Source organism: Antechinus flavipes, chromosome 5 (genome assembly GCF_016432865.1).
Source record: "Antechinus flavipes isolate AdamAnt ecotype Samford, QLD, Australia chromosome 5, AdamAnt_v2, whole genome shotgun sequence".
Classification (NCBI taxonomy): domain Eukaryota; kingdom Metazoa; phylum Chordata; class Mammalia; order Dasyuromorphia; family Dasyuridae; genus Antechinus; species Antechinus flavipes.
Genome location: NC_067402.1, coordinates 205,676,247 through 205,699,692, shown reverse-complemented (window position 1 = coordinate 205,699,692; position 23,446 = coordinate 205,676,247). Strand labels below are relative to the sequence as shown.

At 35.9% G+C, this 23,446-nt stretch overlaps 1 protein-coding gene across 1 annotated transcript in view; it reads left to right on the top strand.

Moving 5' to 3' along the window:
- The window catches only part of RAP1B (RAP1B, member of RAS oncogene family), a 46,643-nt gene extending 41,060 nt beyond the window's left edge, over positions 1 to 5,583 (top strand). The window contains exons 6-8 of the mRNA XM_051961765.1: positions 2,473 to 2,616; positions 3,199 to 3,314; positions 4,260 to 5,583. Of these exons, the coding sequence (XP_051817725.1) occupies positions 2,473 to 2,616; positions 3,199 to 3,285 (231 nt within the window). The 3' untranslated portion in view covers positions 3,286 to 3,314; positions 4,260 to 5,583. The remainder of the gene's footprint in view (positions 1 to 2,472; positions 2,617 to 3,198; positions 3,315 to 4,259) is intronic.
- The last annotated feature ends 17,863 nt before the right edge of the window (positions 5,584 to 23,446 follow it).

Here is a 23,446-nt window from a genome sequence, read left to right as displayed (position 1 = left end):
ATAAATAGAATATGAAATGTTGATTTTTCACTACCAGCTCTCCTAAACATACTGGTTTAGTATATTTTCATTTTTAATGGGAGACTATTCAACAAGCCCACCCCTTTTATTTCTAAGTCATACTTAATTTTTATTTGATTTGTCCAGCTTGTTGGAAATAATCTTTGAATTTTATCCTAAAAGACTGCTAGACTTAAGATTTTTGAATTATGGTTTCATGCAGCCTAATCCTTTCCATCTCAAAACTACTTTTGAGACTTGAGTGTTTTTTTTTTCCCCTACTATTGTTTTGAATTTGAATCTTTAAATGACTATTCCAAAATGATTTGCTCTTAATATCTTGGGTTCTTTCTTCCAGAATAATTTCTAAATTTTATTGCAACTAGTTGTTTATAAGAACAGATTGCTGGGGATAGGGAGGTGGAGAAGATACATAATTGTGAATTTACAAGGATTTTTTGTTGCAAAAGAAAATTTCAAGTCATTTGCTGAGGATTCTGAATGTGTTTCTTTTTTCAAAGAAAGGATGTAAATTATAGTTAAGTTTCTAAGACAGCACACAAGTCTGTTTAATCCATGAAGCAATTGAACTTAAAGGCCCTATAGTTTAGGAGGAAGTTGTGTCCTCCCTTCTTTGGGCACAGAACAGGATTAAGAGGAAGAGGGATTTCCTTTTCTGGGCACAGGGCCAGTCGAAGAAAAAAAATTTTAAGTATTTTTTGAAAAAAATCTGCTTCCAAAACTTGCAACCTTTGAGGAGACCAACTTTTGTGGGGAAAGGGTATGTCATATATACCTATACCAATGCTGACCAGCTGCTTTGATGTGCATATAAGCCAAAGAATCCTGGAAACAACACCTCTTTGCCCTCTCACCATCAAAAGGAAGTCCCACATCTCCACCAAAACCATGTGGCACCCTCAGGCAGCAGCTAGCCTAGCTGAAATACTAAGGTACATCCTAAGGGGGAAACAGGAAGGAGGTAGTATTTACCAGGAGGGTTAAACAACTACCTGCCCTGAGAGCTTGGATGAAAATAGTCTTTTTGTTCCGGAGCCCCAGAAGTATCTGCACTGACTGTACAATCAGCCTTGTTTCTGGCTCAGCTCTTGGATCTCTCGTTGAGGGGGGAGTCATAGTTACTAAAGACCTGACAGAGAAAGTTCTTATCACCAAAGCCCTTGGCACTATCGTAGTTTGTCATCAGAAACCAATATAGTTAATTAATATAGTTAATTGCTTTTTATAGATTGCTCTGTACCTCTATATCCTTAGGACATTGGGGTTCGTCTGTCTGACTTGCAGTTAGAAACTATTTTGTCTCCCTGTATTAGAAAGTAAACTCCTTGAAAGTATGCCAGCTAATCTAAATTAGTATTTTTAAAAGCAATGTGAGAGCACACACTCTTCTATTTATATTTGATGAATTTGCAAGAAGAGGATTCAATAAGCAGAAGAGTAATCAAATGTAGGCATCTTGACCCCAGAAATAATTTTAAGATCTTACTGTTTAGCGTTTCCTCCTTTCTTCCATTCCTAAACCAAAGTTATCTAGAAGCTATATCTTCACATATGAAGTGGTTCCCGTTCATAGCAAAAGTAACAAAAAGTGCCAGCAATGGGAAAGGGCAAATTAGATGTTTTTAAATGGTGTGCTTACATTGTATTAGAGATATAGTTTAATAACTATTAACAATAGCTGACAGGCACTTTTGGAAGGGGAGTTGAAATGAATGGGTTTTTTTCCTATCATTTTACTAAGCATAATCCTCATAAATTTTTTTTACTAGATTATAAATATATATTTAAGTGCACATGAGTTTAATAGCACACAATAATCCTAAATCTTCCTTCAGGCACAAGGATGAATTGCGTCTTCTTAAAGTATAGTCCTGATGCAGATAACGTCTTTTGCTGTAGCCAAATTTGTTCTTGTCTGGGAGGGAAAAGGCTAATTGCCATAATCTTGTTGAGATTGGCCATTTTCCTTTTAACTGTCCTAAGAAACCATGCAGCAGCATAGCAGGAAAATTGACAAAAAATACTAGTGGTTTTAAGTCAGTTTATCATGTTGTATGATGTCAGATTTTTAATTTACATATGGATTTAAATTAAACCAGCTTCTAAAATATGCTAAATGATACGGTGTGGTGGAAATAACTCTGAATTTGGTCATGACGCTTGAGTTTGATTTCCAGCTCTATTGTGTGCTGTCAAGGAAGTCCTTTCATCTTTGCTACTAGTTTCCTCATCTATAAAGTGAAAGAGGTTGGACAAAATTAATCTCTAGGTGCTTCCTAAGTCCAAATGCTACAATCTTATATCAGTAATGAAAATGTTAACAGTAGTAGTTGATTTAGAGACTTAGTTTTTCTAAACTTATGTTTAAAAGCTTAGACATGGTTTGAAATCTTCATTCCTTTGATATTTGTTGGGGTCCATTTGACAAATCTCTCAAAAATGGCTTTTTAGGTGCCAATGATTCTTGTTGGTAATAAGTGTGACTTGGAAGATGAAAGAGTTGTAGGTAAAGAGCAAGGACAGAACCTAGCAAGACAATGGAACAACTGTGCATTCTTAGAATCTTCCGCTAAATCAAAGATAAACGTTAATGAGGTAAGATTAATGTCTATATTTTTGAAAATCTTAACATAAGGGGGGAAATATACCATAAAATACCAGGAAAGGTTTAGAGAGATTTTTTTGGATTTTTCCTCATACTTCAGTAACTTCAATGATCAGTGATATGTTGGTATGAATACTTCCTCTGCCAATTCTTCATATTGCAAATTAAGATTAAAAAACAGTTTCTGTGACCAGGTTGGGGGGGGAGGGGAATGGACCACATCTTTATGGGATCTTCTCTTTACGTAGCTAGATTTATCTTCTAGCAACCTACAGGCTTTCCTGATCTAATAGAGATCGAGTTTTCGTGGCATAGCCTGTGAGAACAGATGTCTCAAGGGAAGAAAATTTCTTCTCTTAGGTATCTCTAAAAAGAGACCATAAATATTCCCCTGGAATGGCAGATCTATGTGCTAGGCAGCATCTTAGTTGAATTGGATGTCTTAGAACAATCAGATAAATTTGACTGCTATAATACATTAATGTTAAATAAATGTATGTTTGCTTTCTTGGTAAACAGCCATGCATTGTTTTCATTTTTTTTTATTAACTGAATCACATTTATATTTGCAGATCTTTTATGACCTAGTACGGCAAATTAACAGAAAAACTCCAGTGCCTGGGAAGGCACGTAAAAAGTCGTCATGTCAATTGCTTTAATATACAGATGCATTGTAGCTCTGAGCCAGGTATGTCTAGTAGATAGTTCTTTTATCTTTCACCTTTAGTCTCATAAATTACTGTTACATGGAGAACCTAAGTAAAAGATTTTTTTTTAACCTCAAAAAGAATGATCATTAGATTAGTATGGTATTTCACTAACAGAGCAGAACAAGAAGTCGTATCTAGCAAGAGGCAAGAATGCATAAGTTGATCTTCCAGATAGCTGAAGTTTATGCATTCAGACACCAAAACTTTTACTAGAAATATTTCTAAAAGTTATTATTCTATACTTGCTTGATTTTTTTAAATAGAAAATTGCTTGCGTAATATATTTGTGATTCTGGGTTATCATCATCATTGCCAGTTATATTATTGATATTCAATTGGAGTTTGTAAAGCTGCTATTAATGAGCTAGTTAGCATGCATTTGGATAATAATCATGGTTTTGGTGAGTTTAACATTCCGTGGCTAATTGTACTTTTTAGGGAAAATAGCCTTTATTTAAATATTGTCATGTTCTTTGATAATTTTTTAAATTGTATTTTGCTGTGTCCTTACAATTAGACATAAACTGATTTTTAAGATTATGTTTAACATAAACTCCAGCCTTAAAGTATGAAATATTGGACACTCTTCCTGTGATATCAGAATAGAGTTGAAATGGAGAACCTCATCTTACAGATGAGAAAGCTACGCCTGTCTCAGTAGTGACTTAGCCAGGTCTTCTCAGAACATCAATGCTTACGGTTTCAAATAACAGGGTGGATTAGATAATAAAGCAATGGAAAAACTGCTCCCAGGTGTGTGTGTTCAATACACAAATAGATATCCTAAGTACAAAGAAAAAATTTTAAAGGGTAGGATTCTTATACTCGGGGTGCAGAAATCTTGTTAGTTACTCCCTTAATGTGATTCTTAATGTTTTAAATTTTTCTCAAGGTGTTTTCAGATCATGTCTTAATTCTTTCAGGTCTGAAGAACTGTTGCCCAATTCAACAGTGCCAGCAGCATTCCAACTTTAATTAAACCTACCAACATCTTAAACGGACTTTCCTGTGGTGGTACCCTTTAAGAAGTGGATGAAAGCTACTATTATCAGTTTGCACATTCTAATCACTTTGCAGTGTCACAAGAGATTTTTACTTATAGTAGTCTGAGTATGCAACTGGTAAAACCAGAGGCTACATCCAGTATTATTGCTAAGAGACATTGTTCATCCACCAATGTTGTACATTATGAAAATGTTGTACTGTATACTTTAACATGCCCCATGCTTTTTATTGGAGAGTACAATAATGTAAATTCTAAAAGCACCACTATTTTAGCATAATAAAAGAAAGTCCAAAGAGCTCCTATATAGACTACTCCAGATAACTTTGCTTCTTTGATATTTGTAGCTTATTGTAATTTTTTTTTTAAAGAAATACAAGGTCATCATCATTGTACAAAAGCGCTTTGATTAACACAGCTATATAGTTTTTTTAATTTTTTGAAAAACCTGTGGAGACAGTGATCTTGTCTTTAAAAATAAGATAGTCCTCTCAGTATAATGTCTTAGATAAAAGACGTTGCCTTTAATATCTGTTGGGAAGGAAATGTCCAGACTTTTCAATCTTTTATTGTATGTTTCCTTTTTGTTTACATAGGGAACAATGTTTATAGTTGTGTGTACAGTGGGGGTCTACAACAAGAAGTGTATATTTTCAGATAATTTTTTAATGATTTAACAATTTTGTAAATCATTTCCAGGCTTCTGCAGCTGTAGATTCTCACTGTGAATCCCTTGCTTGCTCATGCATAAGTGTATTTGCAATACCAAATATGCAGGTTTAGTACTTTTGCCTGTTAGTGATTGTTTCACATGTGTAACGTTTTGGTTGAGATGTTAAATGGTGGAAGAGTACTGTGGATGTGAATGTGGGAAGTAATTTTAATCATGTGTAATTGGTCACAGGGCCTAAGTTGCAGTAACTAACTTTTTGCTGATTTATTTAACAATGCCTTGTTGCTTTGTATGCATTTAACGTTTGGGTGTAAAGATCGTGTGTATATCCAACAGGGAGCCACAGTATTTAAATTGACCAACCTAATGTTACAACTACTTTGAGGTGGCCAAATGTAAACTAAAAGCCTTAATTAAAGTGGTGCAATTTTGTATAACTTAGCATCAGTAGTTCAATAAATTTGGATTGCCATGCAAGGGCTTGCATTATAATTATCTGCCACTTGAATGTTTTGTGTAATGTTTTAACAGTGCTAGTAAATAAATATGGGTTTAACTTTTTTAAATGTAATGGGTGCATTCTGCACAGTGTGGTTTCATAATTTACCATTTGGGCAAGCCAAGTTCTCAGTAATGGCAGGAATGAAAGATGTCATATTTTGCTTAGTATTATTTTAATATCCACATAGCCACCTTTAAATCTTTTCCTGGAAAAGCATTTTGTAACTTGAGCAATATCACTTATGAACATTTTTTGGTAATGTTTAGCAGTTATTTTGGAGAGTATGGGTAGGCGATTACAAATAATTTGACTCATGTTATTTTGTTGTTTTTATATAGGATGAAATTATACTTAGCATATCATGGTTATAAATGTTTTTGAATGAAGTGAAATTATGTACTACTTCTTTTAAGATGGAAACAAGATTTGTTTTTGTCTTGAAGATACACTGTAATTTGTTTCCCATTTGTGAAAAGCTCTGCAAATTGAGTTTTCATAGCAATCAACTGTATAAGAATATCAACTCTTAATAGGAGAAATGCTCTGATTTAGGCATAGCTTCCAGATCTGTACTATTGGAATAGAACTTTTTAAGATGTTTTCATAGCTTAACTTTGAGGATATCATTGATCATAGTGTTTTTTAGCAATCATCCCATCCAACCCTCTCATTTTTATAGGTGGAGCAACTGGAGTCCAGAGAAGTTCCTCTCACCTGTCCACTATCACCCAAGTGATAGTAATGAGAGGAAAGGTGAAATTTGATCTCAGGATTTCTGTCTACTGTATTGTTTCCTTATGGTCCAAGAATGAGCACCATGTAAACATCCTACAACCAAAGGTTTTCATTTAGTTTAAGAAATAAATGATCTGCTCAAATAAAAGCAGGATCATATCAGTCACTTGGGACAAGTTGAGAAGATGAAATTTAAAAGTGCTGAGTAGGAGAATAATAGTTCTGTATTTCATAATAAATGTATTCCAAATGAGCCCAAGTAATACAGCCTCTCAGGTTTCCTTATCTGTTTAAAATAGGGTTGTTTAGAGCATGTGATATCTCAGGTCCCTTTTTTCTAACCTAAGCCTACTATCAAGACAAGTGAATAATACTGTAATTAATTTATTTGGGGGAAGGGGTGCCTTAACCACACAAGAAAAAATGTCCAATACTGGAAAGTTTTAAAAGCACAGGCTTTTTTTTTTTTTTTCCCCCCCATTATTGAACTGATTTTATGTGTTAATTCCTCTGCAATTTTGTTAGAGGCACTATCGTGAGATTTTAGTGGGGGTTTTGTTGGTTTTGTTTTTATAGAAGCTAAGTCTTAAAAGAATTTGTCTCATGGAAAAGGTTTAGTTAACATTATTGAAGATGGAGTTATATTTTAGTTGTTAAATAAAATCATCTGTGAATATTTTTACAGGCCTAAATTTTAGAATTACTCAAATATAACTATCACTGTTAGAGAAAAGCATTTCATCAAATTGCTTAAGGAAGTAGAAAAAAATCTGTTGCATACTCCAGAAACTTTTTTTAAAGTGCTAATAGTAATGCTTATGTGGTTTCACAAAAAGCACTGTTCTTTTCTGTTCAAAAGCACAGTAACTGAAGCTTAAGAATACAAATATTTTGAGATGGCACCTCCTAGTAATGGTTAAAATATTTATCTATTAACTAGGAAAAAAAAGTATCAATTCCTGTTCAGCTCCCTAAGGACATTTGGAGTAACTTCAATTTTTAGGAGAAAATATTTTACTCGAAAGTGTTTTTTTAATTGCATATAATAGTAAAATTTGTTAGTTTTGCTTTTTGTTATTAGGACAAAGTAACTATTTTAACTGATAAGAGCTTTCAAAAGAGTCTTGATTTTTAAAATTCTTTGCTTAGAGGAATTCCAATCTTTAGATGTGACAAAGGTGTTAGTCTTTTTAATGCTCAGATTTTATTTTAATTGTTTTAAATTGAATTTTCTGATTTTTTTTCTTGCCTCACCTTTTTTTAAATATTGAAAATATAAAAGATTTTAACTTTTTCTGTTGAGCAAGTTTTCAACTGTTTTATGTTTGTTTAATAACAAAAACAAGTCATGTTTTCATCAAACCAGATTACAGTATCTGAGAGTTAATTCTAAAATCTTCATCCAGTTATAAAAGTTGTTTTTGTAGGTTTTTTTTTTTCTTAAACTTATATTAGTCTCCAAATTGCATTGGTCTCATTTCTATTAGCCACCACTGCGACAAGATTCTCCTAACCCCGCTAGTTCCCTTGATATCCTTTCCAGAACAGATCACACTGCCTTAATATTGCCCAACTTTGTGGTCATGGTGGGAGAGATGTTTTACTTTTTGATTTGATTTGAAGTGATTGATACACTTACAGCTCAAATTTATCACTAATTCCAGATCTTATTTGCAATTATCCTTGGGATATTATTTTTCCTCAATAAGTTCATTGCATGGTCCATTCGTCCATATTTTTAATTTAGGTTACGCCTGTATGGCTTTTTAAACAACATTTCCATATGAAGTGTTGGGAGAGAAAAATCAGAACAAAAAGGAAAAAAGAACTCCCCGCCCCCAATGTGAAAATAGCATGTATGCATTGGTCCATATTCAGTCTCCATAGTTCTCTCTTTGAATGCAGATGTTTTCTATCCATAGTTTATTGGAGTTTCCTTAGGTCACCGAGTTGCTGAGAAGAACCAAGTATATCATAGTTGATCATAGTCTTGCTGCTGTGTATTCTTGGTTCTGCTTGCTTCACTCAGCATCAGTTTATATAACAGTTTCCAGGCTTTTCTAAAACCAGCCTGTTCATTTCTTATTAAATAATAATAATACATTACTTTCATAAAATATAAATTATTTAGCCATTCCCCAATTGATGGTCATCCATTTAATTTCTCGTTATTTCAGCCACAAAAAGAACTGCTAGAAATGTTCTTGCTTATATGATTTTTTTCAGCATACATATGATAGCCCCTTGAATACTCCTTTATTTTACAGTTCCTCTATCTACCTGATCCCTATTATCTGTTTCATCGTTATTACCTTAGATTACCTACAGAAATGATCATACCAGCACACACAAGTATTCTACTGCCATATTTATAAATTCTAAAATACCCTTTTCCAATCACATTTTTTTGTTATATCTGCCTTACGGTTTCTTCATCCTCAATGGGACTGCTATTCCTCCTACCCTTCATTTCCTTCCCTAGATGTCATAGTTGCAGCCTGTTCTCTATTTCCTAGGTTGGTATTTTTTGTTGTCTGATTGTTTGTCATGGCTGACTCACTCCATTTGTGGTTTTCTTGACAAAGATACTGCAATGTTTGTGATTTCCTTTTCTAGCTCATTTTACCAATGAGGAAGCTAAAGCAAACAGGTTTAAGTAATTTGACGAAGGTCACACAACCAGTAAATGTCTGAGGTTTTATTTGAAGTCAGAATGATGTCTTCCTGACTCCCATCTTAGTACTCTTAACCACCTAGCTGGCCCAAATCTTTGTATTTACCATTTGTGAATCAACTCATTCATTCCTACATTATAATTCACTCCTATTCCTTTAACCTTTGACTTGTCACATTTCCAGTGTCCAGTTCTCCCACATGAAGAAAAGGAACATAACTCGCTCTCCTATATGTGCACTTGATCTCATCACCCCTCAATTTCTCCATCAAATTGCCCCATCATACTTGTCATCTTAAGTTTCTGGCTATTGGCTCCTTGCCTGATGCCTTGCTAGCTACATCTTTTAAAAACCCTTGATGGGGAGAGAGAAATTTGGGTGAGTTGTCTTGCCTAAGGTCACATAGGTAGTAGTAAGTATCCAGAGCCACATTTGAACTCTGTTCCTCCTGACTCCAGGATAGTTTCACCATCTACTGTATCACCTAACTACACATACACACAACCCTGCCTTTAAAAATCGACAACATACACTTGATCCATTTACAAATCACTTTTGTCCTGTGTCTCTTCCCCTGATCTTAAGAAAGACACCTGTAGTTCATCCCTCTTCTTCCTTAACTGGCCTTTATCAATGCTCTTCATTTTCTCTGGAGCTTTCAATATCAACTGAAACTGCTGTCTCAGAAGTTGTCACTTTTAAGTTTGGTTCTAATGGTCCTTTCTCCATTCTAATCCTTCATTCGCATGTCACATGTCACCTACTTCCATTTGATAAACCTCTCAGATTTTTTTTTTTTTTTTGGCTAATTCTTCACACATAGACTCTGGATATCTCTTCAGGCTCTGTCAAGATTCCCTTTTCTTTTCATTGTGTACTAAGTTGGTGATCTTGTGTTCCCGTGGGTTCAATTTTTATCTCTATTCTTCTCCCTGCTGCCTTTTTTTCCCTACTCAAATCATTCTCCATATAGCTTCTAAAATAATTTTTGTAAGATAGATTTGACCATGTTGCTGCCCTCAAATATCCACAGTGACTTCCAGTTGCATTTAGGTTTTAAGTGCAAATTTAACAAGGTTGGCATTTGAAGTCTTCCACAGTCTGGCTCTAACCTGTCCCTTCAAGCTTTGCACATGTATGTTTTTTTCCCTCTTCAAACCACCTGTTTCGTTATGTATATTTACCTCCTGGGATGTATACTCAGACAGTAACTTGCCCCTTGTAGGTCCTTAATAAAAATTTATTGAATTTAAATGTTCTTAGGTTTCCTTAAACAATGCCAATATTCTTTAAAATTGTCTGTCACCAGTAATAGCTAAGTTCAACTACAGGTTTTTCTTGTTCCTAGATGTTAATAGAACTTAATCCATATGTGGAAGTGTGTTGGGAAATAATTTCTGGAGACTGCTACAAGCAAAAATAAGAGAATGTTATTAAAGACCTTTTCATTATACAAACAATGGGCTTTTGACTGACTTCGGTATTCTCCATGGAACCTTTATAAAACAACAAATGAGGAAAATATAACAGCTATATGTCATTCTTACTTTAAAGTTTCTGGCTCCAGTTGACAATGCCCACTTTCCTACAGTCTTATCTTTTTAGAGATAGTAAGCTAAGTAAATATGTCATTTCTATGATGACTAATAACATAGGTTTTGGAGAGAATGAATAGAGGTGGAAGACTCCTGAAAGTAATGGGAGTAATTTATATGGGAAATGACCTTTCATCATGGGTTGCTAACAGTCTTAGGAAATGTGTTCCTTGGCTAATGAGTTACATTTTCATGTATAAAAATTGTTATTCCTTCATGCAAGGCTGCTTTAAATAGTGGTGCGTTAGATGGGAGATGAGCTGTTTTGGCTTACATGCTTCATTACAAACTTCTTTTGGACCCTACTATTGGTGTAGGAAGAATCTTGGAACTGCGTGATTAAAAATGAGAAATACTAATGTGCAAATACCAAATCTGGTGACCTAGGGCCTACAGGTTTTATTGGCCCCCAAAGAAGGAAGTAACAAACCCAGGATCATGAAAATTAAGTGTGGCTCCATGGCCAGGAATAGGATTGTAAAGTGGTCCAGAAAAATTAAGTGTCACTAGGGCTTGGGAGAGAGTGGGAGTATATTTGTAATCCTGTGCAATCTTTTCAACCTAGTGGAATAATTAGGAATATTGGGTATCTTCAAACTGTTAATGGTCTCTTCTTCATTGTATACAAGGCGTCCTAAAAGTCTTATTGTAGTTTTAAGCTTTTGTTTTGGAACACCTTATATGTTTTTCTATTTGTATGTCCCCCACACACATAATCCCGGTTAGATCTAAGCTCCTTGGAACTATATGTTCTCCATCGCTTAGCTCAGGGTGCTTGTTGGTTAATTCTGTGAATAATACATTTACTAATTTGACTTATAATTCTTCTCTAGAGAGATCATAAAAGAGCTTTTTAGGAAGCTAGAGATGACAAAAGTTTAAATGGCAGCAATCCTATAATGCATTTTTGCAAATATATCATTTTGTGCAACTTTTTCAACTATGTTTAATGGCCCAAGGCTTCCCCCCCTCCCCCTTTTTGGAGAAAATAGAATTATTTTCTTAGGGGTAAAGATCTCTAAATGAAAAAAAAAATGTAAGGAGTTCTAAATGCCCAAATCTTTGGGGATCTATAGTTGCTATGCTGCTGTGTCACTAAAGATTGCCATCAGTGGTTTTTATCCTGCAATAAATTTTACTGACTCGGCCACAGCAAGATGTTATCCGTCTAGGAACCACACTGTCAGTAGTGGCTTACAATGGAGCAGATGGAATTGGATAAACCAAAGGGTCTTACCACACTCTTGTTTACCCTTCATGTGATGGTGACTATGTCCTAAGCCACAAGGAACCCAGATGCTGTTGCTTACTTACCCTGGAAACCTAGGCAACAAGTTAAACAACTCTGGTTCTAAGGAACTTATCTCAGGTATGATCTTGGGCAAGGCCAGCCAAGCAGGATGATTTCAAACCACTTCCCCCTCTATGAACCTTCCCACTCCCAGTTCTGAATCTGACTGCTGATGTGTGAGCTTGTCCCCTTCTAGATTATCGGCTAACTCTGGCCCTTGCACAAGCTCAGAGAAATTGGCCTCTGTCCTCCCTAAAAGTTATCCCCTCACTTTGTAGTTTAACAATACAAAAATGAAGCCGCCTCTGTGGAAGAATTTTTCAGAGTCTTTCAAAAAAACAGGTTGTGATAATGCAGAATTTTTGAAATGGGTCCAAAGAGGGAAAACTAAATTAGTATTAATCTACTGAATAATTTTGCCTAATGGCAAATTTTGGCACTGTAAGCCAAACAATCATCTTTACAAAAATTATCCATAAGTAATCCTATACCTGTGTGACATTGAAGTTTCCTCAGTCCTCCTCAACTTTTGATAAAATGATTATCATATATTCTGAGCAGGAAGGAATCTTACAGAACATTTAATCCAGAGGTGTCAAACTCAAAATCAAAACAAGTTACTAAACTAAGTACAGATCTCTGCAAACAAAAAACCACAAACTAATATCTCTTATTTATTTTGCTAAGTAGTTTCCAATTACATTGTGATCTAGTTCAGACTGCACTTAGCAATGTTGGGTCTGGTCCTCCAGGGTCACGATTTTGACATCTCTAATCGAGTCCATCCCCTTCATGAGATTCTTGGAGTTTTTGTTTTTTAAAACTAGGTTTCCCATTCTGTCCCAGGATAGAAGTATTCACAAGCTCGATTCACTCTAGTCAGCATGGCAGCCTTTGTTTGGTCTATTAAGCTGCTTCACTTCTCCGTAGGCAATTTAATGCTTCCCATCCCACTGGAATAAAAAAAAAAAAAAGATTCCCGCTGGACCAGCATGGACCACAAAATGGCTTATTCCATCAGATGAGCTCTCTGGTTTGTCCAGTCTTGGTGGGGATTTCAGGCAAGCCCTATCATACCAAGCAGAATGGGCCGTTGTCCAGTTAAACTGAGACCCTTTATAGATCTTAGCCAACACTTTAGCACCTATTCATCTTCCTGAGTTCAAATTTAGCTTCAAACGTTATGTGACTCTGGAGAAGTCACTTGGATCTGTCTACCTCGATTTCCTCATCTGTAAAATAACTGGAGGAGAAGGCAAACCACTTCAGCGTTTTTGCCAAGAAAACTCCAGATGAGGAGGACAGACTCAACAACTTGTGGGTTATAATTTTTTTTGAAGAGGAGAAATTCCTGCCCTTAGGTTTTCAGTCTAGCTGGAGGAAATCATCTGTACATAAAGGAGAGGACAGATTGTTTTCAAAGAAGTTAAAGATCACACATTAAATGTTGAAATTTGAAGCCAGTTCCTCAAGCTCAAGATTCCAGCACCCTTTACCTACCACATTACCTCTGTGGTCCTAAATAGAAGGTAATAGGAAGGAGTGGGAAATGGGAAAGGGAGAACAGGGAGGAATGAGCATCAAGATCGAAAAGGGTTTATCTAGAAAGTGGCACAGAATTTTAGTTCTGGTTTTGACCTCTGAATCTAGACCAAAAACCAATTTCAACATCCCATGTTACAACCTTCAATTATTTGAAGACAGTGATCATACTTTTTCCTCTCTAGACCTTTTCCCTAAATTTACCTTTAAATATCCCCATCGCATAATCTGATGGATTTGTACACAGAATTTGAATATTGACTCCATCCAATTCCTACACTCTATGGACTAAGCCATGTTGTTTTTGATCTGTTTCATTAGGAAACATTAATTAAGCACTTCCTGTATATCAGATTTGGTGCAATGTGCTGAGAATGTGAATATGAAAGTTGAGTCCACTTAACACTTCCTAGCTGTGTGACCCTGGGCAAATCACTTAACCCCAGTTGCCTCAGCAAAAAAAAAAAAAAAAAAAAAACTTGAATCTACACTGTGATTTTATTCTGGGGTAACCTAAAATAAAACTAGACTTTGAGGTGCTCTAGGAATTCTGGCCTATTCTGAACTAATACTCCTAATATCAGCTTGTATCCAAGCCCATCTCAAACCATAGAAAGCTCTTGCCTCACTGAACAATTTTCCATTGGGCCCACACTTCCTATGCTTAATTACTTTTCTCTGCTTCGTGTTTTCTAAGGTCTCCAGAGTTGTTGGTTTGGGTTTTTGGTGGTTATTCCATTATACTCGACTCCTTTAGCTTGCTATTTTTTTTAATTGAAGTGACATCTCATTGGACTACCTTTCTTGCTGAACTGGATGTTTTATTCATTGTTATTGGCCCAAAGGGGAGGGAGTGGGAGAGGATGGACTAGAGCAGCTAATATTGACAGCAAATAGTTGACTGTTTGGAATTAGGGAGTTAAGGGAAAAAGTAGAACCCTAACCTTTTAAAATGCAAATGTCTTCTCTTGGGTGTATCCAGCCTTTTGTATAATGATTTGTTTTATTTTGTTTTCTAATCTTTTCTCATAAACAAAGTTGGATTCTCTCCAGAAATGTCTTGCAACTAATGAGTGGAATTAATGGTGTAGGAGACTCACACCATCTGTGTGGTTCACATGTTTAAAATATGAATATAGTGCTGAGTACTCCAGTATCTTTTTAGATAGGATTTTGGAAAGCATTTATATTTCATTCATTTATTTAGTTGTTCCCTCTGTTTTGATAACTTAGCAATACAGCTTTGATTATGCAAAATTTTTCAATTAGAGATTTGTTCAGTTTTGTATGTAAGGTGATTTATATGATCCCATTTGCTCAAAAAGCAAAAAAATTCTTGAAAACACATCATGGGGCTCTTTCCAGGCCTGGGATAATTTAGTTCAATTCAAGCTAATATTGACTTGTTCTTAGTCAGAAATGGAGGAAGCAATGGTTATTCATCCACTAAAATTCCTCTTAATAATGACAGAGATTCTGTGCCCTGGAAGACCCCTTTGTTAATTATTTCCTCCCTAATAGTTCTGCTGACATCATGGAAATTTACCCAGCTTGAGAAGTATTGGTAAATCTGTATATGTTCATTTTACCCATATTCCTCAAATATAATTCAATGTGGTTGAGAGAGAAGAGTCAAGGGTTAGGAATAAAGGGGTCAAGTGTAAGATGGGGGTTGGCCATGCTTCAGACAAATAAGACTACAGTGTCAGGCACAACCAAGAGTGCTCCTGCTGAGAATAATGTCAAGCATCCCAGACCAGGGAAGTAACTAGGAATGTGTTTTCCAAGCAGCACACTCCACTCAAGAGGATGTGGGAAAGCAGGCACTTAACAGTCTTTCTCTTAATGGGGAGTAGAATTTGTTACTTTTGGTTTCTTAATGAACCTATTTTCTAGCAGCAGTGAACTGGACAGTAAGAAAGGAAACCAGCAGCTTTGATTCAACTCAGTTCAAGAACTATGAAAGTATTAAGTGTCTACTGTGGATAGAGTGCTGGGCCCAAGGTCTGGAATACTGGGATTCAGATCCAGCCTCAGAGACTTACTAGCTAGGTAATTTGGGGCAAGTCATTTAACCCTGTTTGCCTCAGTTTCCTCATTTGCAAGATGATCTGGAGAAGGAAATAGCAAACCACTCCAGGATCTTCACCTAGGAAACCCTATAAACAGTATCTGCGTGCTGTTCCTCAAGGTCACAGAGTTGGACAGGACTGAACAACTAAACCACAAAAAAGGGAGGGGGAGTCAGAAGACATGAGGAACAAGAAATGGTTTTTTCCCTCAGCCTCAGCCTATTCTTAATCATAGCTTCACTCTCTTAGTGATGAGCAGTAGTCAAGGAGTAATCAAGGTCTTGTATAGCCATTTATAGGTATAATTCCCCATAGTATCAGCCTATGAACCAGCCACACCAAAGAGTAAGCAATCGGGCATTAAACAAGCACTTACTGAGGACTCACTTATCAAGCATTGTGCCGAGCACTGAAAATAGAGGGGAAAAAATGAAAATCTGCCCCCAGAAAGCTCACAGTCTATCGAGGCACACATTTATCTTGTTTGATAGGGAGAACACTAATTGTTGGGGGAGATCCTGAAAAGCTTCATTCAGAATGTGGCACTTTAGCTGAGTTTTGAATGAAACACGGCTGACTGAAGTGAGGAGGTGGTACAAGGGGGAACAACTGGTGACATGGCATGGGGCAGGGAACTAGCATTTGTTAAGCACCTATTATGTGCCTGGTTCTTTGCTAAGTATTTTAGGAAAATCCTCTCATGGTCACAATATCTCTGTGAAGTAGGTGCTACTATTATTCCCCATTTTACAGTCAAAGAAACTGAGGCAGACTTGCCCACTATTGATGCTCAGGATTATACAGTTAGGAAGCTTCTGAGGCCAAATTTGAATTCTTTCTGTCTTCAGGTACAGTACTCTGTCCACAATACCATCTTCATGTGGGTATGAGATAAAGTATGATGTAAGAAATAGCAGATAGATGGGTAGGTGGGTAAGTGGATGGAATCATGAAAAGGGAAATGGTATTAAATGAGGTTGAAAAGATAGTTTGGGATAGGTGGTGAAGGGATTTAAAAGTCCAACAGAAATGAATATTTGATCATTAAAGGCCACTGGACTTTATTGAATAAGTAAGTGATATGACAGACTTTTGGGAAAACCATTTTAGGAGCTTTGTGGATTGAAGTGGAAAGACATTTGAGGCAGGGAGATCAGGTATAAGTCTATTGCACTAGTTGCAATATTGCAAAAAGGGAAAATAACGAGAGCCTGAGTAGGTTGGAGGTTATATGAGTAAAGAGAAGGAGACTTATATGAGAGATGTTGTAGAGGTATATAAGTGACCAGATGGGATATGTGAGATGAAGTTAAGGATAATTCTGAAGTAAACCTGAATACATTCCAGGAATAGGCAATAATCCTATACAAAGTCACTGAGATAGAAGATGGAATGACAGCCCTAAACAGCCTCCTCCAAAATCCAATTCATCATTTCTCCTTCCATTGAAAAGCTTCCAGTGTTCTGAATTAAAGTTGAATTTAGTAAGTGCTGAACATCTGTGATGAACTCTCTACTATTTTTGGTGCTGGGGATGATCTTTCTCCTCATCTCTACTTACTGACCCCAACCCTGGCTTCTAAGTCCCAACTAAGATCCCATTCCAAGGCTTTCCCAAATCCTCTTAATTCTACTGCCTTCTTTCTGTTAATTATTTCCTACTTATCCTGCAAATAGCTTTGTTGTTGTTCTCTGAGCCAACATCCACTAAGGTAGGCATAGGCTTTCCTACGTATTTAACTAGCACTTTCCCCCCCCAATTCTGCTTCTCTACATCTCCACAGTGAAGCATTAAATCTCAAAACTGTCCCCGCCTTCAGTCCCAGAAGCAGTTACTCAGACCTCCACCACCCTGAGCTTTAGGGGCTGCTTTATCTAAGAAGCTGACCTGGCTCTTGGGAAGACTGAGGCATTTCTAGGTGAAGAACAAAAGCCCTCAGAAAGCTGGGAAATGAGTGTTCTTTTCATTGTTTTATACCCATGATGATAAACTTTTACAACCATAAGGAATCTAAAAGACCATTAAAGTAGTATACATTTCTAATCCCTGCTACCGAGGAACCTGGTGGTATTGGAAAGCTTGAGCCCAGGTGGTCAATCTGCAATAGAATTTAAATCTGTATCAAGGAGAGCTAGTGGTATAGTGGCTAGGGCACTGGTGCTGGAGTAAGGAGAACCTGAGTTTAAATCTGACCTTAGAAACTCTCTAACATAATCCTGGGCGAGTCACATAACTCCAATTGTCCTTTACATTCTTACTCCCCCCAAAAAAACCCTAACCAGTGTCAGAATTAAATTTAGCACCAATGTGGTAGAGAGGAAGGTTCTCTGCTTTAGGAGGGACGAACAGAAATGGAGCCCTGAAAACTTCCAAAGAATGGACAGTGGAATTGGGTTTTTGAATGGCCACTCCATTTTGAGGGTAGATAAAATAGTGAGACACAACACCCCCTTCCCCCCAAAAAATTGATCTTCTCCAACTGTATCATTTGATAGGGAAGGAACTAAGACCCAGAAATAATTTTTTCTTATCTTCTTAATTTCTCACTAGATTAGGCCTTGAGGATCGATTGCTAGTTGTACGCTTCAAATCATAAGATTACAGGTATTATGTGAAGCTGGTGTTAGTTATGGAGAATGGGGGAACATTTGTGTTTGAATGCCATTCTCAGGTCCAGCAGGCTCTGAAATTGTGATAGGAGGATTCACAATATGTTTCATAATGATTGTAATACCAAGTAAAACAACTCCAGTCCTTATACTAAGTAGTACTTTTGCAGGAGCACTAATTTTTTTTTTTTTTTTGAACAATCTCAATAGCATTTTATTTTTCCAAATACATGTAATGATAATTTTCAACATTTTTGTAAAACTTTTTATTACAGATTTTTCTCCCTCAGCTCCCCCCTGCCCAAGACAGCAAATAATCTGATATAGGTTAATATGTGCTATCCTTTTTAAACATATTTCCATATTTGTCATAAACAAGAAAAATCAGACTGGGGAAAAAAAGGAGAAATAAATTAATGGTAAAAATACTATGCTTTGATCCACATTCAATCTCGATTGTTTTCTCTCTGAGTAATTGGTATTTTCCATCTCAAGTCTATTGGAATTGCCTTGAATCGCCTCATTGTTAAGAAAAAGCCAAGTCTTTCACAGCTAATCGTCACATAAGCTTCTTGTTACTGTGTACAATGTTCTCCTGATTCTGCTCACTACACTCAGCATCAGTTCATAAATCTCTCCAAGCTTTTCTGATAGAATCCTGCTCCTCACTTCTTATAAAACAATAATATCATATTACCTTCCTTTACCATAACTTTTGCAGCCATTCCCCAACTGATAGGCATCCACTCAATTTCCAATTCCTTGCCATTACAAAAAGAGCTTTCGTAGGTACATTGAAACCTAAATATAAAAACTCGGGAGATAAATTATAACCATTCTATCAAAAGTTGGTCACTGTTCGCTAATTAGAGTGTAAAGTCATCTCTTCGCTTCCCTGACTCTAGCATCCAGAACATTGAGATTCTTTCTCAAATTAATAAAATCTATTTCAAGAGAAATCTTGAAGTGATTAAATGTTCTAAAGGAAACAAAAGAAGATTGGATTTTGGTGCATTTAATCTTGTTTTTTCATTTTCTAAATTAAAATCCAGTTTAGCAAGTACTGAACATTTGTGATGAAAGTTCTTACCACTTTCATGTCAGGAATGTTTTCTCTTCTCTTCTTCCTTATTGGTTCCTTTTGTTTGTCCTTCCTTCTCGAAGAGGACCATGACATCTGGGAGGTGATTCAACTCATGCAAGTGAGTTGAATTTAAGTAAGGGAACACTGTGCTAACTCACCAGCCTCAATTTATCCTCCTGAGCCATCTGAAACCAGGGGCTTAATAGCTTCTGTTAAGTGCCAACTAAAAGCCCATCTTCTACAGGAAAACTTTTCCAAACCCTCTTAATTCTAGTGTTTTCTTCTGTTAATTATTTCCTATGTGTCTTGTAAATAGCTTTGTTGTTTCTCATTTCTTTCACTCTACATGACTTCATTTGGAGAAACAATGAAATAAATTACCATTTCCTTCTCCAGCTTATTTTACAGGTGAGAAAACTGAGGGAAACAGGGTTAAGTGACTCATTCAGAGTCACACAGCTAGTTCTCTTCCATTAGACTGTGAGCCCTTTCAGGTCAGGAATTGCATTTTGCCTGTTTTTGTATTTCCTATGCTTAGTATAGTGCCTGGCACATAATAGAAGCTTAATATAAGTTTATTGATTGATGCTTCCTAATTAAATGAAAACCATAGACCCTTAGGTGGCAACCGTAAGTAGTATTCATTTACTGCTGCTTGCACATTGAGATAATATTTGTTATACTCATACCTTTATGCCATCAAGATTTTTTTTTAATTATATAAGAAAAGCTCAAATTTCCATACTGAGAATATTTATGAGACCAGTATGTATAAGTACCTAGAGTAACATGAGAAGGGAATAAATAAAGCAGGCTTTCAAAAGTTCCATGGTAGAACATACCTTTATATTCATATAACTGACTGAAAGATGTTGAGAATAATATATCTCTATGCTAATTTTTCTTCATTTAGAAAAAGTACATGAATGGATTCAGGATAGCATCCATCCCCTGACTCCCACCTAAGAAAAAAAATAATGAGAAGAGAAGGATAAAAGGAATCCCAGATAAATAGGACAACTTTGAAATTTATATTTTTATTATATACTTGAAATGAAGAATAAAGTATATCATATAATAGAAATTTTCACTTTCATGTACAATTTTCTCTTTTCCACATTATGCATGGAAGTGCTCATCTCATTTAGTGTTAATTTTAGAATAAAAAAGAAATGTGAAAAAAAAATAGTTGACCACAACAAAGCAAAATGCTACCTTAAAAGCTCTATTTCAACAGGCCATTTCCCATACAAAATTATACATATTGTCTCAAAATTGTAAGAGACAAATTTGTTTACCAGCTTTTCAATCATATCAGAGAAAACAAAACGGGTCAGTAGATACATTTGCCAAAGGTATTTGTTTCTGTGCAGGAGATTAAAACAGAGGCACAAATAAGAATGGATTCTCAGTAGATGGAGAAGGTCTTCAAATGTTCTTTTTTGTAAATGCTGTGGTCATTGTGCTGCTCTCATCAAGGGAGTATGAATGAGCCTCATAAATGAAATTACTCAAAACAATTTGGCTTAACTATTCAACAGGAAAAACAAAATGAATGTAAACTACCTCTCATCCAGACTAGATAAGCAGCTTAAAATACAGCTTTGTCCATCAGCTTATGTATGTGTGTGTTTATATAGATAGATATATAAATATCATAAACAGATGCTGAGAGAATGGATAGTGAATTGGGCTCACAATTGAACAAGAAATGAGACTAATTGACTTTGGGGAAATTGCTAAATTCTTTCAATCCCCGCCCCAAGCATCTCCCTGAAACATAAGTCCCCCTTTAATACCAATCTTCTGGTGATATACCACAGTTGTGACTCATGGAATGAAGAAGTATGTGGTGGGCACAAATCAGTTGCAGCACATTACAAACAAGAAATTAGCAGAAGCTATAGAAATATATCACCAAAGAAATGTGTGATTTTTAAAAAGAGTTGATGACAAGACGATGAGTACGTCGTGGAGAGTTTTGTGTGTTCTGCTGGTATTCTCATGCTGTAAAGATTGTGAGGAAGGCCTTGAGTGGACCGTTGTAGTGAAATTATAGAACGGTTTACACCGGTATCCAATAGGATAGGCAGGCATGAATAAGTAGAAATTACTATTATTGGATGGAAAACTCACTCAGGTAAAATCATAGCTCCATTAGCTGTTTTCCTCAATGTAAATACAACTCATCCTTAAAGACCCTCCTCACACAAAGTATTTCCTTTGTTAAAATGTAATAGCTTGATCCCCTAATTCTCTGTTGGCTCTTCTTAGGCCAAGGACCAGAGAACTGAGAATTCCACTAAATTGTTCCTGGAATACTGCCTCTTTGGTGAGTGCAGTCTAGGACCCTCGTAGTTTGGGATCCCAGGAGTTTGGGCCAACAGAGAAATAGGTAGGCAATGGGAATTAGTAAAGGTGATACAAAAAAATGAATAAAATATAAATAACAGGAGAGCAGAACGAAGTTCCACAGAGGTTATACGTATAGGGCACTGTTGGAACTAAATATGTACTTTTTAAAAGAACTTTATATACTAGATTCCCTAGTTCATATGCCATCTTCTTTTTTCTGTTCTTTATATAGGGACAGTTCATATTTGATGTTTTCCAGTTTAAAAAAAAGAAAATTTAAAAGATGTACAGAGAAATATTCATTTTTATTAATGACTATCAAGTTCATAATAACAAAAATATAAAAACTTTAAGAAGATTAGCTACATCTTAAGCATGATCAATTGTAAAAGTTAACTACAGTAATCAATCACAATGATCCAAGAAAATTCATCATGAAAAATGCTAACCATCTCCAAAGAGCGAGCTAATGAACTCTGAGTGCAGGTTGAAATATAATTTGATTTTATAATTGAAGGTAATTTGGAACTCAAGATATTTTTTTTTAATGTTAAAAAAAATTTTTTTTTGAAAAAGATAAGCATAAAAAAAATATTGAGCTAAAAAGCTCCTATTGGTCTCAGTTCAGAGAGAAGCATTGCTGAGGCCTAAAGATTAAAAGTTAATTATTTACATTGAAAATAGGTTACTGCTGTAGATTTTACAGTATCTTCCAGAAGCAATAATACACACAAACTCGGTTTTATTAAATCCAGCCCTCTGGAAATTTTAACTTTTTCTTTGCCTCAGCAATATTGATAGACAAGTCTCAAATTGTTCTACAACTCTCTTTGCAGAGTTGTCATTTGTAAAATAGGTATTATAATAGCAACTACTTCCCTGAGTTATTGTAGGAATCAAGTGAAATAATAGATGATAAAATATTTTGCAAATCTTATTATTATCATTTATTTTATTGTGTTGATATAAAGTACATTCCTGCAACATTTTCTCTGTCTGATTTGTTCCTATATTTTTAAAGTGTCTCAAAAAGGATTTAGGATATTCTAGAATATTTTCTCCCCAAGGAACATCTGATCTAAATATGATCAGATGAATTTTAAGTTGGCAAATTTTGTTAACACTAGGGTAGATTATATCAGAGCCTATTTTCAGAATTTTTTTTCATTAAACCTTCTGCACATATTTGTCATTTATTTATAATTAAGAATTTTGTATTCATGCAAAGTACATGTTCAAAATAGAAATTATTTACTATAGTTCCCCCCATGCCAATTGTGGTTTTACTAGTATGAAGGTATTTCCAATGTGGAAGCCCCCTCCCCCAATGCAAATTGACAGTTCATCAATAAATTCCCAACTCCCAGAGTTGCCTAGGATACCAAAAGGTGAAGTCACATACTGGCTAATGGTCACGTAGCTAGTATGTCAGAAGTGGGCCTTGATCCAAGGCCAGCCCTTGTATTCACACCACAGGGACTCTCATTTTTTAGGGCTTGTTGCATTTTAAAAAGGCAATGAATTGCAGAGCATGGAGAGCAGGATCTGGAATCAGGATGGGGTTCCCTTCTCCTCTCAGATATGAACTACCGGTGACCCTGGATCTGGAGCTAAGCCAGTCACTTGACCTCTGAGCTCAAGTCATTCTACTGCACCTGGCCTAAGGCATACATTTATTGACTGGCTGGAAAGAATGTTGGATTTGGAAAAACAGAGAAAGAAAAAGAAAAAAAGGAAAGAAGGAAGGAACAAACGAATGGATGAAGAGGGCTCACAAACCCAGCCATCTCTTAATTTGTCACCAGTTGTTCTGCTTGATTTTGACTCCACCATTATTTCACCATGCCCCTAGGAACCCCCTAGCTATCCTCGGCACCTCACCCCTTTTAGACTTCCTTTTGTGTATTGGTTTCCTCCATTAGATTACAAGTTCCCTGAGTACAGACACTTTTTCTTTTAATTTGTGTCTCCAG